This window comes from Kryptolebias marmoratus, linkage group LG11 (assembly GCF_001649575.2).
Source record: "Kryptolebias marmoratus isolate JLee-2015 linkage group LG11, ASM164957v2, whole genome shotgun sequence".
Taxonomy (NCBI): Eukaryota; Metazoa; Chordata; class Actinopteri; order Cyprinodontiformes; family Rivulidae; genus Kryptolebias; species Kryptolebias marmoratus.
Genome location: NC_051440.1, coordinates 25,489,769 through 25,505,504, shown reverse-complemented (window position 1 = coordinate 25,505,504; position 15,736 = coordinate 25,489,769). Strand labels below are relative to the sequence as shown.

At 41.3% G+C, this 15,736-nt stretch overlaps 1 protein-coding gene across 1 annotated transcript in view; it reads right to left on the bottom strand.

Moving 5' to 3' along the window:
- The window catches only part of wt1a (Wilms tumor protein homolog), a 52,433-nt gene that overhangs the window by 27,904 nt on the left and 8,793 nt on the right, over positions 1–15,736 (bottom strand). Inside the window, exons 11-12 of the mRNA XM_037978020.1 lie at positions 13,990–14,057; positions 13,090–13,277 (exon numbers count right to left, since the gene is read on the bottom strand). Of these exons, the coding sequence (XP_037833948.1) occupies positions 13,100–13,277; positions 13,990–14,057 (246 nt within the window). The 3' untranslated portion in view covers positions 13,090–13,099. The remainder of the gene's footprint in view (positions 1–13,089; positions 13,278–13,989; positions 14,058–15,736) is intronic.

Here is a 15,736-nt window from a genome sequence, read left to right as displayed (position 1 = left end):
TCTTTGTGGGCAAATGTGAAGCATTAGCGCACATTTTGGCTTCGGTCGCTGCTCCTGCACGCTCCCGGCATTCTGATGTTAACAGGAAGTGACGTCACATGTCTTCTTCCTGAGTTATTTGGGGTTATTTTGTATTCCACGCTACACAAACCCACAAAGAAGAGACTAGACCGCAGAAACGGTGGAGAATCACTTTAGAAACAATAAATTTTGGGTTAAAGTTGCAGGAAAGTTGCGGTTTTTTGGGCAAAGTTGCGATTTCGCAGGGTTTGCTTGATTTTGTGTTAATAGTTGCAATCGTGAAAATCCTTTACTCTCCAAGGCCACATATTATAAAATATAGTGCGATCTGGATCACCAATAAACTTTAATGAAATGGATTTTTCGTTAGAACTCAATATTTCCTGAAAATGACGTTAATTACTAGTTTTGATGTGAGATTGCTGACAGACAAACACGACTGAAAACAGAAACTCCTCAGCAGAGATAACAAAACACCAATCCCAGTTCCAATAACTAATATTTTGCACAGATTTCAGCTGTTTATTCTGACATTTTTAGGCAGAAAGCACAGCTGCAGATCAACCAACTCCAGCTGGTATGATATGATATGATAAAAACGCTGCGGAATGATTATTCTGGGCTTTTTTCAAGACTAAATGCATGTCGCCTGCCTTTCAGGCCGGAGTTTTATACTAAAATCATTTCGAGATGAGAAACAACTGAGTTGTAGCCGATTTGGTCCAACCAGTCAAATCCCTGGACGAATTTTAATAAAAACCATCAACCGATTCACTTATGAGTATGACGTCATTTTCGAGGTTTCGACATAAAAAGGTCTGAGCGTTTGCCACTCGGACGGTTTCAAACAAGAGAAAAAGGTTTTTGACCAACAGGAGCGCCGCGTGATTTATAAAATACGAGTAAAGTTTCCTGTTTTCTTGTGGAAATGCTGCCTTCCCGTTTCTGTTAAAGCAGATGTGGAAACGAGGACAGAGGTGGAGGCCAAACACAGATGTTGCGATCGGCTTCGAGTTATGCTCGGGCTGTTGCAGACGATTCTTCAAAGATACTATCTGCGTCTCCGAGCGGACGGCGAGAGGAACTTCCAAATCAAGTCCGTAAATATATTTTCAGCAACAAATCACCGCTCCGCTCTGAGCGCAGCCAAGTCCGCGCCGACAAAATCTGACGCTGCAGACGTGAGTTAATACACATCTGAAAATAGATCCAAACATCTGACCTCCCTTTGATTTAACTCGCCAAACACTCGACGCCGTGTGACGCTGAACGGCCTGGAAAGAACGTGTAATTAATCAGTGACACGTAAATTATTATGTTAACTATACGACCCCGCGTTGCTGCGCCTTCTATACAATGAACATAATTAAAGTGGGGGGATTTATGCATCTGGAGTTTGCACGGGTCAGAGGAAGTTCAAATGCTGGGATGGATTTAAAAAAAAAAAAAGTTCTTTTAAACACACAAAGCCAGAATTAACTGCAGTCTGATAAATATATAATCTTCTGATAAAAACTATAAATAGGATGAAAAAACTGGAAGTGACGTGGCAAACAGTGAAGTCTGAACCTTACAAAAAAGCAACAGTTAAAGGAGGTAAAAAAAGAAGTGAAACAACAAAATGGAAAGTATTAAAAAACAACTAAGCCTAGCCCAGGCCCAAAAGACTTGAACCCTGACCCTAGCCCAGGCCCAAAAGACTTGAACCCTGACCCTAGCCCAGGCCCAAAAGACTTGAACCCTGACCCTAGCCCAGGCCCAAAAGACTTGAACCCTGACCCTAGCCCAGGCCCAAAAGGCCCTAAAGACTCGAACCCTGACCCTAGCCCGGACCAAAAGGCCCTAAAGACTCGAACCCTGACCCTAGCCCGGACCAAAAGGCCCTAAAGACTTGAACCCTGACCTTAGCCTACAAATACAGAAATACTGCAGTTTAAAGCACCTTTAAATCTCTAAACTCAATAAAACTCAAGCACCTGTATGAAGTCTTATTAATGAAGGACTTTTACTTCAATATTTAACATTTTAATATTCCTCAGCCTGCTGTGATAAGCGTCTCGTTACAGTAAAGCCTAAAGTCGGTGTTGCGTTGTGTGTTTTTTGCGGCGCGACTCGAGGGCGACTGTGGATCTAACTCCGTCGTGAGGCCTCCCGCTGCAGAGTGACCACTCAGCGCTGCTCGCCATGATGAAGTACCAGACACATTCCAGCACTTTAATAACAAATGGGCTGACAGGGAATGATGATGGTGCAGCATGGGTTCAGTCATCAACCTTAAAGACGGATTGTTTTCAGAGTCGTCTGAGAGCGCCTCGCGCCGCGGCAGAGGCTTCGACACAAAGCGCGGCGGCGGTCGCTCAGGAGGAGATGCTCGGCTCCCCTGGCGTTTCCTTCAGCGTCTCCGTCTTCTGTTTTCCTTCCATCAGAACTCCCCTGAAAGTCTCAAATCTTCTATTTGTGGCTGTTGCTCTTGGAGGTCGGCCCGGCTTCACTTCCGACATCGGGGACCCCACGAGAAAACAAACACGGCTCGTTTTTATCAGAGATGACCGGAGGAGCTCCGCCGATCAGGATCTAATGACCTCTGACCCCATTTTTCCCACCATCTGACAGGTCATTACAGTCTGGACTGAACGCAATCAATCAGCAACTAACAGATTATCATCAAATCACATCATTTACTCCCTGCAAATAGTTATTTGACGGTTAAAACAGTTTATCCATCATTTTTATCAATTAGTCATTAAAAGTCGACAAAGAAACTTTCTTGAACATAAAATTTAAAATTGATAACGCGACAGTTATCGGTTAGATGCCGTTTAAAGAAAGAAGTATTTAAAAAGTGGAAAAACACGAGTATAAATAACAAAACGGCACAACAGGAAGTGAGTAAATCCAAGTACTGACCTTTGTTTATCAGTAAATCAGACATCGGAGCCGATTCTAAAATTACCGCTCAGCAGAATGTTAATCTTCTAAAATAAAAACAAATTTTTAGCTTTAAATCAAAAGAAAACCCCGAAGGGACGTTGCAAAACACAAAGGAACAAAGATTTATTCTGCATAAAACTTCCACAGCTTAAAACTCCACAAATGGCTCGTTTTTTGTTTTTTCTTTTAAATGAAAAACTTGCAAACAACAGAAAATTATTTGAAGACATTCAGGAGTTTGTTGGGGTCGGGGAGCGATTACTATTATTATTTTTTAATTTTTGTCACGGCTCCCCTTTGCTAAACGTGCAGTTTTGTAGTAACCATAACTACACACAGTGTGAGTCTGCAGGTCAAGTATTTAGAGTAACAATGAGGTGAAAAATGAGCTTGTAACTCATGTGAAGCAGCGTATGAAAAGCGTCCCATTCTTCATTTCTTCCATTTAATGTTTTGACATTTAAGCCGGCCTATTTTGGTTTTAAACACAGTGTATTCTTTGGATGAACAGACTCATTGTTCCATAAAAAGCAACCAGTAAATAAACTGGGGAGGAAAAAAAAAAAAGGTCTCGACTTGTGGTTTGATGATGGAGTTTTAAGTTGGGAATTTGAGAAAAAAGGAGCGAAACAAAAGCCAATTTGTTAGAAACTACAGATCTGTGTCTGCCTTGATTAGGATGAAGTCACTTCTTGAGGCCAAGTTGTACGCTTCTTTCTTAAACCAATTTATTTTAGAGTTTAAAGTAGCTCAACCACCACTCTGTCAGTCACAATAGTGTCAGGTTTATAAGGAACAGAGAAGGGAACTTAGTACCCAACCTTGGGGGACTCCAGTGTTCATGTTTCTGGACCTGGAGATGCAGTTTTTCACTTCACCATTCTGCCTGTCAGTTCTGAAGCTGTAGCTGTGTAACCAAACCCCCCGAGCTCAGCTTGGTGGATAAGGACGATTCTTCGCCGTGATTGGCTTCATGAAATGGAAAACCTGCTCAGGTGCTCGTCCAGGTCACCCACCAATCAAATTTCCAGTTCACCATAATTTTGCGATCTGATAAGACAGAGCTGCTTAAAATGTTTGCCTGTGTTGCTTCCAAAATAACAATTTGACAGCCAGAAATTTGTATTTTAGCAACAACAAAGTGCTAACAGAGGTGACATACAGTCAGACTTTTAGATACGGTTTATCTCCTGGAGATAGTTTTGTTCCTCATGTTCCTCGTTTTTAAGCTCAATATGTTGTCATGGTCAAGGACTAGACAGAAAAACGAGTGAAAAAGCAGTCAGTAAATGACAGATTCAATCAGTCGGGACATTTTATTGCCTCTTGTGATTGGATTAGCCACGATGCATGTAAACACGTCTTGTAAAAAGTCACTTTCTACATGTTTTGTTTGAGCGGAGTCGCTGCTGAATCATCTTCTCCCAGTAATATTACCTTTTAAACCCAGACCATGCAAAAAAATAAAAAAACAACCACACAAAGCGAGTAATTCCTGCTGTACAGACAGCTGAAGGTCACCATCATCAGACTGTCTCATGCAGAAAGAATTTAAACAATGTCTCCCACTTCGCTCGTTGTTATATCTCTGACCTTGACCAAACTCAAACTGTGGCAAGTGAGGATCCAGAGAATACTACCCTCTTTGAAGTTCTGCTTTGCTCGTTTTTGTCTCTTTATCTCGTGTGTCCATACCAGGGGGTCATCCAGACGTGTCCAGTTGGGAAGGTCCTCTCTATCTCTGGGCCATGGAGCGCTGAGAGTGGGGAAAATGACACCGCCTCTGCTAATGGAATCATAATAGTGAAGACATCCGTCTGTGTCGCAGCGTTATTGCGCAAACAAACCGGACTGAGATGCATCACGGTGGTTAATGGGCCAGTCAGTGGGATTACTGGTCCGTTTTTAATGAATCCAACACCCCTGAGCACAAACTGGACCAGTGGAAGAACTCCTTCAGGTCTACGGTCTCAGAGATCTCAGAACCACTGCACTTAAAACCAAGTTCATGTCATCATCAATCAACTCCCAGATACAAATGCACATTATTGTGCAAAAGTCTTCAGTCATCTCTCATTGCAGAGAATGTTTTCTAACTGTTCTTGGAAAAACAATAAAATAAACAGCCATAACTTAGTCAAATGTACAGATATTGAGCTGAATTTAGTGTGGTAGTAGCAGACGGTCATCTCCATATACACATTCTTAGTGCCGATACTTCTTGCAAGATCTCGCGACATCCCATGATGCCGTGCGTGTTGTAATTTACCAGGTTTGACCACAACAGCTCATACTTCGGACTCATCATAAGAGGTTTTTCGTTTTAAAATTCTGGCATGAAAGGAGACAGGTGAAATTCCTTTAAGGTATGCTTTACTGTTTTATTTTGGTGACCACAGCACATAAGAGGGAGAATTATAATTATCTAAATGGGATTTTACTTTTATTTTATGCTACTTTTGTTCCTTTTTGCTTATTTGTTTCATGCCTGAGCTTCTGTTTCTTCATTAAAAACATTGTTAAAATGAAAAGATAAAACGCTGAAGCCAGTGAGCTGAAGTCACGGCACAATAATAAAACAAGAACACAACAACAAGCCTGTAACGCGCCAAGCGGCCTGCGATCTCTGACATTTTAAACCTGCTAATGAAATACATTTGTAGCAGAACGCAGCTCAGAAGGTCCCTCTGGACTGTGATTTAGAAGAAACTCAGAAGGTCGGCTGATAGATGCAAGCTCTGGTCTTGCTAAATCATTTGAAAAGTAACATTTACTTATAAGTGGGAATTAGAAAAGCAGAAAACGGGACACGGGAACAGCTGGAGAGACAAAGAGGCGCAGATCGTGGCTGTGGCAGGTTTATGGGATCTCCTGGACTGAAGCAAACGTTCCCCGTTGTTGGAACCACAAGCAACCCGCTGAGAAAAGGACACCTATTACAGAGAGCGTGCGCATTTATGCACGTGTCTGGGTTCAACACAAGATTCAGGCCTCTGGAGTTCATGTAACGAGACACACACACACATTCCTGTAGATATATAGGCCTCAGTGACAGTGTTGGTCTGTGGGAGGATCATGTACCCAGAAGACGTTAAAGCCCTACCAGGAAATCAGAAACGTATGTTTGCCACCACGGTGGTCCTTCCAAGAGGATAATTCATTTAGAGGTAAAGTCCACTGAGTATCACAGACCTGAAGAGCATCTAAAACTATAAATTCATCCTCTGTTGGCTTCATCTTTTCTCTCAGTGTTTCTTTTGAACTTCTTTGTTAAAATTCCCCGTGTGTTTTGGTCCTCACCAAGCAGTTCTGCTGCTCTAACAGAAGGCAACAGACAAACAAACTAAAAAATAAAATACTCAAAATACGACCAAGAGAGACCAAAGACCAAACTTAATGATGGGACAACACTTTCAGAGAAGATCCAGACTGATTTATACTCAGACTTCCAGAATTTCAGCCTGAAAACAATTGCTAAAAATCAGCAGATCGAGCTGGTTTAAAGACAACCAGAAATATGAGTGCTTTAGGTGATTGAATTTCTATCTAGCTCAAATTCATTCAATGGCTGGATACAACATTTAAGAACAGCCTGAAACGTTGTTCCTCCTAGATGCTTGAACCACCTCAGCTTGACTCTTTTCTATGAGGAGGAGCAGCGGCTCTCCTCTGAGCTTGTCCATGATGGCGGAGCTCCCCGTCAAAATTGCAGGAATATTGCAAGAAAATAGGCTAATTTACTGTTGCAGTCTCACTGCATTCAGAGTATTTGCAACCAAGTGACCACTTGTCTGAATGGTCAGTTTCTGAAAATCACTGCCTGTTTTCGTGTGCACGGCTAACTCTATTCTAGGCAATTGCCATGACTTTTGAAATGATGATGGGCAGACTTGGACCAGTATTTCAATTATCACTGATTATCAGTGTGGTTGTCAAACCTGGACCTTTGCTTCAAATGTTCTCTGAAGCTGTAGCATTAATGGAGACGGGTTGGAGAAGCTTGAGTCGGCTTTGCCGTACAGATTTTTTTAAATCAAGCAGCGGGTCTGCACGCCTCTGTGAGGAACCACCACAGACATCTTGAGACATGTTGGAGACTCCCTCCCTTGTGAATGTCTTTCACCAACCAATCACAGCCCAGTGAGACACCCCTATAAGACTCATCTTCAATCCGGAGGGAGCAATCCACCATTTCCTGGTGGAGAACCGCGGCTTCGGACTCAGAGGAACTGACTCTCTTTCCGGCCGCAACCCGCCACGGTGCACACCGAAGGTCATTATTCTGAACCCACCAATGAAACTTCACAGTTTGCAAAAAAAAAAAAAAAAAAAGGCATTATGACACTTTATGTTGCGAAGGAACCGGAAAGCAAAACCAACTGAGAAGAAAGGGAACAGATACGAAATGTGAAATGAACAAACAAACAAGCTACATAAGCCTAAACAGAAGAAAAGGAACAATCAAAAAAGTTAAAAATATAAAAGTCATGACAGAATCCTCACAAATAAGGCGACTGTATAAGTAGAGGACAAAGAAAACAAAAAATCAAATGAAGAGTATCTGAAAGTCAATTTTCAGCAAATAACTCTGGTGCTAACAATTCCATTTTCTGTTTCTCAAATTGTTAGTTTTGGTATTTTTTATACAATGAACTGAAAAAACTGGAGCAAATTTGATCTGAGGCAGGCTGCTGGGAATAATCCATGAGTTGCCCGGTATGTGTTAACACAACACCGGTTCATCCCTTGAGTTTAGCCATGTCTTAATGATCCACGAGTCCGGGTTAAGTGGGCTTAGAAGCATTCCTGTGAAAACGGTCAGGTCCTGAACTGAAAATGATTGCAAAAGCAGCCAAAGTCCAAAGAAGAACCGAAGACTTGTCTGAAGGAGTTATTGCTCAAGACCTCTTTGAAAGATTACCAAGAAAGTTTGGGCTCTGTAAAGAGAAATGGCTCGACGCACGATCTCGTTTTTCCAACAGTAGTTTCGGTCCCATTTCTGCACGCGCAGACTCGTGCATGTGGAAGATAACTCGTAATTTGTTGAGCCTGATAACTGTTGGAAACAGAGCGTTGGCTGCAACATGAGGTCGAGGCTTATTTAAGAGACTATAAATGATCCGCAGGGCGACCTTTCAACTCTGCTAACCTTTAACAGCAGGGCAGCGTTTCAGAGATTATCTCCTCGCGAGTAAAAGCGCGCGCGCGCGTGTGTGTGTTTAACACAAGTGATTCACAGCTGAGGACACACTCTCAGAGAGACTGGGAGCGCAGTCAGTCATGCTAAGCCCCACAAAAGGAAAGGTGAAGCCTGTTATTTATCAGCGTTGTGAGGTTTCACTGCAGTAAAAGTCTTCAGAGATACAAAGCATCGAAGACAAACGATATATCAGAGCTGTATAAAAAAATGCTTTCTGAAATGTAAAATAAATTCCTTTATCTGCCTTTATTATTGAAAGGGGCGAGCTAACGGATTCATCGTCTATTTTATCTGACAAGATACCTTGAGAGGGATTTCATGGCGTTCCTGAAGTTTCTGAGCCCTTTTAGTATTTTTTAAAATTAACCAGGTTAAGATTTTTTGCCCACGAAACCAATTTGAGTCCCTTAAGATCAGATATTTGCCAATACAGTGTTTCTTCAACGCTTGCATGTTTTTTACAGATATAAAATCAGTGCCATCATGTCCCTCACACCTCAGTAGCTCTACAGTGCAGAAAAGAAAACTTGTGTTCACGTTTTACTTACACAACTAAAAGCTAAAATTACCAAGGCAGTAGCTAAAAGGAGCATAAGAAGACAAAAACAGAGGAATAGATTTTAGGAAACAATGCATGTTTTTCCTTAGAGAGATCTCTAAGTACTTCTATGGGCATGGGGAAGATATTTGTAAATAAAGTTAAATAATTAAAAAAGCATAAAAGTTTAGAAAGTACGCAGAAGTAGGAAGGAACTATGAGAAATACCCAGAATGCAAAGGTTTAAAGTAGCTTCAGAACTGGTCTTCTTTTGTGTTTTAAAATACTTTCATACCAGACGTGTTGGCACGTTTTATCAATGTTCAACAGCGGCCATTTTACGGCGCGGCTGATGTAAAATCCATGCTACTATTCCTACAACACTGATTGATGAACAACACCTTGATCGGGACTCAGATCTGCCTGATAACCTGAAAACAGCCATTATTACCCAGTCTGTGAACAAGATGAGTTTCGGTGGTGGTAAGGTCAAAGGTCAAGGTCACAGATCAGCCCGTGCTCCGAGTCTGCAGCTGTAAAACAGGAATGTCAAACTGCACAGCTGGTCCCAGGTAACCTCTTCGTTAAAAACTTAGTTTCCTCCACCGAGGCTGTGTCCGTTGGTTTGTTTGTTTGTTCAGGAAATGTTGGGGTTGAAACAAAAAAACGACAGATTAAATTTTAGTGCTGATCCCGATTATGGCTGCGATAGAAGTTTGAACTCTGAGTGACGTGTTGGCAGAGACTCTCCCTGAGGATTTCAAAGTTTTGTGTCTTAGATGAAACTCACAAGTTTCGTCATGTTTTGTTTGTTTGCACACGACATCTATCTGCATGTTGTTGGAGAAAGTAAACTAATAGCTGAATTCTGCAACACTTTATAAAATGAAGTATTAGCTAGGAACAAAGGTTAAAACTTACAAGTAAATATAAAACCATCAGCAGAGGAGGAACTTCTAATTTATCTTACTATAATGTCAAAAGTGTATATTTAAATGAGTAGCTACGGCCGGAAATTACTACTTTACAATGCAGCATCACTCAAGAGGGGCAAAATCCATTTGCTATCTAATCATCTGGTTATTTCAGTATTTTTACAGAGACCAAAGCAGCTGCACTTCTTCACTTTAAGACTGCAGAGTCCACTCCGAGTGCCAGGATTGCACTCAGCCTCCGTCTCTGCAAACATCTTCTGCACCGTTTAATACGACTTCCCGGCTGGATTTACTGTGACGGGCTGTTGAGGCAAAGAGGTATAATATGACACAACATGGCCCCGTAACCTCAGGATATTCAACAATGTTTAGAGGTGGTGAGACCCATTTAGCTGGAGGATTGGCAAATATATTGCTTTTCCTCCCCTTCTCATGTACAGAATTTCAATAAAACGGAGCCGTAAATCAGGGTCAAATTCAAACTGGTGTTTTTCTTCAGTGTTGTGCTGCTCCCTGCATTTAATGTAAAAGCTTTAAAAAGTGGGAAGGAATGTTTGTCTATTTCTGCATGGTTGTTCAGTAAGTTTGATCAGAACAAAGGGTTAGTCCGAAGAACAATCAACCCTACCCTATCTAAATCGTTCCTACACCTTACAGTAGGTCCGGTTCAGACTAACCAAGTAGTTGCAATTTCTGAATCCAGCAAGAAGCTTAAGAAAATGAATAAATATTTAAACAACAGAAACCTGAGTCTCATATTTGTGGGACGTGTGAATTTAGCTGAATCCACCCTCAACACTTCAGAAGGACGTTTGGAGTGGAGTCGTTTTCAGAGTGGAGAGACAAATGACTTGTCTAGAAAGGACTTGTCGGGTTCGAGTCCAATCCACCTCCGGAGGGTCAGTTTTTTTACTCCACATGAAAACAGCACGAGCTGAGGGACGCATTGATGGAATGTGAATGTCAGCGGTCTCTTTATTTACTCTGCGTATAAAACCATGAGCAGTAATTAACAGCAGGTATCCTCCCAAGTCAGAGGGTAATTGACCATTTCCAAGCGCCTTCATAACTGAGGAGGGTGTGTGCAATAAAACGAGTCAAGAAACCGAAACTGAGGGAAATACGTCTGTGAGTGTATTAAAATCGAGTCCTTTATATTCTGCGCCTCCCCCGTTTCTCCCCCCTCCGCTCCCTTCCTCTCAGAAAGGATAAGGGTCAGAGGAGGTGGGCTCGGCTGTCAGACGCTCCAGATTTCTTTATGAGGGCATTAACGTTCAGGCATATTCATTATCAGTAAGTGTTGGAAGGTGGATCAAGCTTGTGGAACAGTTAAAACGTTAGCTCCTAAAATTAAAAGTGGGATGAGATTATTTCTGAAAGCTCCAGGAAGCAGACGTGTCTTTTCTCCGTGAAGCCAACAGGAACAGCCGAGGATCCGTTCCTAAGAGATAGTTCACAGCAAAATCTATGGTTTCTTTTTATAATAAACTACATGTTTATCTTCTTTAAATGTCTTATTTTTATATCATGAGCACTTAAATTATTCTGTTCTTGTAAATACACACTGACACCTACAGACGTGGATTTGTTGGTACACAACTGATGTGACTGAAGTTAAAAAGCTCCAGTTTTGTCTCATCAGTCCCAGAAACATGGATTTTGGTGACTTCCTGTCTGGTTTTCCCACCAACAGTGGAGCCTCCCGGGTCGTCTTCCATCATGATTCAAAATCTGACGGATCAGAAAGTGACCTATCTTGACCTTAGAGGTCAGCTTTAATGGTTTCAGATGATTTCTTTGCTCTTCTACCATTCTCGCTGTCTGATCAACCTGGGGTTGCATTTCCTCTTGCGTCCACATCCTGGGAGGTCGGCTACAGTCCCATGAAGCTTCTGCTTTTTAATAATCTTGCCAGCTGTGGTCAGAGGATCATGGAGCTGCTTGGAGACGATCCTGTAGCCTTTAGCTTTAACATGGAGATCTATGGAGACAGTTTTCTCTGCTCCGGGTTCAGTTTGGTGAAAACAACCAAACCAAACTTCCCCGAGGTTGTTTGTTCCCTTTAAACAGGCTGAATGTCTGATGGAAAGCTCAAAGGATCCTGAGACACGAATAAAGGTCAAACACTTTGTTTGAAACTCGACTAAAGCAAAGACTAATCGTCTCTTTAGAGACACAAATGAATCTGTTCTGTATTTTAGCACACATTTGTAAAATAAACAACAAATCTGGGTTTTTTTTCACTTTTTTGGTTTACTCTCACATACTAAAGGTATTCAGATGTACATTAAAAAGCAAAATCACTCTTTAGGATATTTTATCAAGCTTGACAACAAATGACAGGAAATGTATCTGAGAATTTTTACACTCTAAACATATTTTTTCCAGAAACTTAAAATAGTAAATTATTGAGGACCTGGCTGGTTACGTTTAACAAAAACTGAAGAATCACAAAAATCAATTAAACTGACGTTAGAATAAATAACTTTACCAGACAGACGATTCCTTAAATTTTTAATTACACTTATTTTTGTTTTTTAATCCATTGTACTAACCCTCTTACAATAATTTCAAGAAAAAGTGACACGCTGTAAAGACTCATCTGTGTCTGTGGTCAGCTGCTTCTTGCTCTTTATATTTCACACACAGCGGGGACATAAAGTTAACGAGAAGCTCGTTAGAGTCTGCTAATTGGTCTGCATAGATGCTAATTGATTTCTGTTAATTAGGGCTGGTGTAGTTAGTGATAATTGTTACTTTAATTGTTCCCTCTTTTAATTAGTAGTAATAGGTGTTACCAGTTGTGTTAAATCTTGTAATTGCTCCTGACAACAGCAGCAGCGATGTAGACCAAAGGTGGCTTCACATTTAACGTTCCTCTGAGGTACACAACCCCGACAGCGAAGGTAATGTTAATTACCCTGTTAATTGTTCCCAGCCTTCTCCTTTTTCTTTAAAAAAAATTCTTATTAAAGTGCTCTTGTTCTGTATTTATTTGGGTGTTTGCAGTTAAATTAATGATGGTAAAAATTTGCTTCAACAGATGAGGAACAGCTGCGCGACTGAGGTCACCGTTTTCAGTTAGGTTGTGTAAATTATCTCATTGGTAAAACAAAAAAAAAGAAGCATACAGGGATCATACAGCATCTGAACTCGCTGTTAAGTCATAGAACTGTGGCTTGAAAGCCTTTAAATGTTACTAATAGAACTCACAACTTCGTATTTTCCAAGTTTAGGCCTAAAGTTGGGTTTTTATCTCTGTGGTGATAAACTTTAAACCCATTTAACGACATGGAAATGCAGGTGGTAACATCCAGTGAAATAAATGTTTTTCTTCACGAACAAAAACAGAAATGTGACAAGAAATGACCCAAGTGTTACTAACACAAACTAAAATCATCTAGATAAATAAAAAAAACCACTAAATGTGTCGTAATAAAGATGATACAGACTGATACGTATACCTTCGGTGGCTCAGTTGTCGGTTCGGCGCCTTTTGGGCAGTCGGAGCCTCTCGGTGTTGAGGAACTGTTCGATTCTGGAGATCTGGGCTCTGAGTGACGACTGCTGGTCTTCCCTCTCCTGAGAACAGGACGGTTCCCGGTCCGGATCAGAACCGGAACCTGCAGCCGCGCTGGGACCTCCGCTCAACCTGGTTTAAGGAGGAACCAGTGTTGATTTTTGAAGATGTAGCCAAAAATTACGACTCTCTGCTTCATAATTGATGTAAAAACTTTAGAATGTCGCTTTAAACTCCTCTCCATCCTTATCTGGTCTCATACGAAGAAAATATGTTTTACAAACTGTGCAAACCTTCAATTTATCACTAAATTAATCCTTTAAAACTAAAACTTGCTGCAAATTAAGTTCATGTTTTCAGTTTTGTTCCCACCATTTGAAGTGTCTGTAAATTACATTTGATTGGCATCTAAATGGATTCATTTGCAGGTTAAGTGCTTGTTTTTGTTACTAAAAGACACCCATAAAAATATAATTACAAATCCGTCCTGTTTAAGAACATTAAGAGAACCAGATGCATTAATTTATCGAGACACCAGTCTTCCTCGAACTTCAGCGTTTTCTGAACATTAGGAGCTGCCAACGCTGCAGATGGAAAATACATCATCTGCACAAGCTTGATTTTCCTGCCCAAAACATTCAGAGATAGAGGTCACATGAGTCAAACTGACTTTAAAATCAGCTCTGAACAGTAAATTCTGTCGTTCAAACTGAGTAATACAGACTAAAATGTTTTAAATAAACAGCTTGTCCACTTAGAAACCCAGTGTTTCTAAATTAGTGGACAAATTGTCGGGTTTTGTGTTTTTTATTTAAGCTGATATCCTGTCTGAAGGTGGACTCACTCCGAGCTGGGCGGCCATGACACTTTGCTGCCTGAGCTGGAACTGATGAACGACAGAGGTCTCCTGTCCTGCAGGTGGAAACGAACAGAAAACTCTTGATGAAGATGAAACTGAGCTCTTAAAGCTGAAAGGAACTAAAGGCAGGCTCAAAGCAGCAAAACACAAGCTAAAGGCAACAGAACGGTAGCTTAAAGCAGCAAAATGCTAGCTAAAAGCAACAAAAGGCTACCTTAAAGCTAAACGCAGTTAAAGACTAGCTAAAGGCAACAAAATGGGAGCCTTAAAGCAGCAAAATGCTAGCTAAATGCCAAGCTAAAAGCAACAAAAGGCTACCGTAAAGCTAAACACAGCAAAACACTAGCTAAAGGCAACAAAATGCTAGCTGAAAGCAGCTAAACGCTAGCTGAAAGCTAAACGTAGCCAGAAGTGGAATAAGAGGTAAGTACGCTGAAGTAGATTTCTGAGAGAACAATATTTTTGAAGGAAATTAAGATATTTCGATGTAAATCTATGGGTAAAAAGTTTGAACATTTTAAAAATGACAACAACTTAAAGTGACAGCATCCATCTCCTGACTGATCTGACAGTTTTGATCAGATTAGACTGCAAAAAACAGCAGGGAAAAGTAAAAAAACAAAAACAGGAACGAAACAGTGAGAACGCTGACTCAGCATGACTCGGATGAGTTTCGGTGTCAGATTTACCCGCGAATAAAACTTATTTAGGGTTCAAGTCTGTCTCGGTTCTCCGTGGAACACAGACTGATAAACAAACAGAAGTCAGGCATTAATGATGTGTAACAGAACCCAGAGAGAGCAGCCGGACTCGGGCTGAACTCTGGGTGACGCTCCCAGAGTTCGAGTCCACAGACAAAAATGAAGGCCTTGGCCGTAGCTGCCATTTGTTAAACCCCTCCCCCACCCCCCCACCGCTTGCACAATGCATGTAGTGCTTTCTCTCCGTCGGCTGCCTGCACCTGGATTGTATAAAACACAGAACGACGGAGCTGTGACAAAAGAAAACGAGAGTGAAAAGAGGGGAAACAAGCAGAGGGGTGAAGAGAGAGAGCGAGAGACAAATGATGAAGTGAGAGCGGGACAGATAAAGATGGAGTGAGTGGGAGAGGAGCGGTACCCGAGCATCATTAGGTGGACGTTCTTCCACAGGTCATTCGTTCTCTGCCTGTCTGGCTGTTAGGGAACCCTGATGAGCTCAACATGCGTCAGCTTCGTCCGTTCACTCAACACCTGACCTAACAGGACTCAAACCGCCGAGCTCTGCGCCGTCTGTTAAACCCCGTGGTTTGGGCCTCACTCTCACAGAACAAAAAAAAGGTTATTTTAAAGGTTAATTTTATGAGTAAACGCGCAGAACTCCCTCAGGGTCCATTCAGAGACAGAATAAAAATGACCTTAAAGCATTTTGTTTATTAGGAAAATGTCTCGTTTTTGTCCTTAAACCAGATATTTCTGTGAACTGTGATTCAGGATCACGCTGTTTTCCTGTTTTTTTACAGACTTTGTTTTATTTCATCCATTTGTAGATCATTCAGGAAGCAGCTGCTGTGGCTTTTGTAACTTTTCAGAATATTGAGCCCATAGAAATACCTGAAGATCTCTTCAGTTCTTCTCGTTAAAATCTGCTCATGCTACATTTAGCTTTTAGCCAGCCTTTTAAGACACCTGGCAGACACTTCCCCTCTTAAATTTTGTCGAGTATTTTTAGAGTTCTGTCTCAGCTCGTGTTG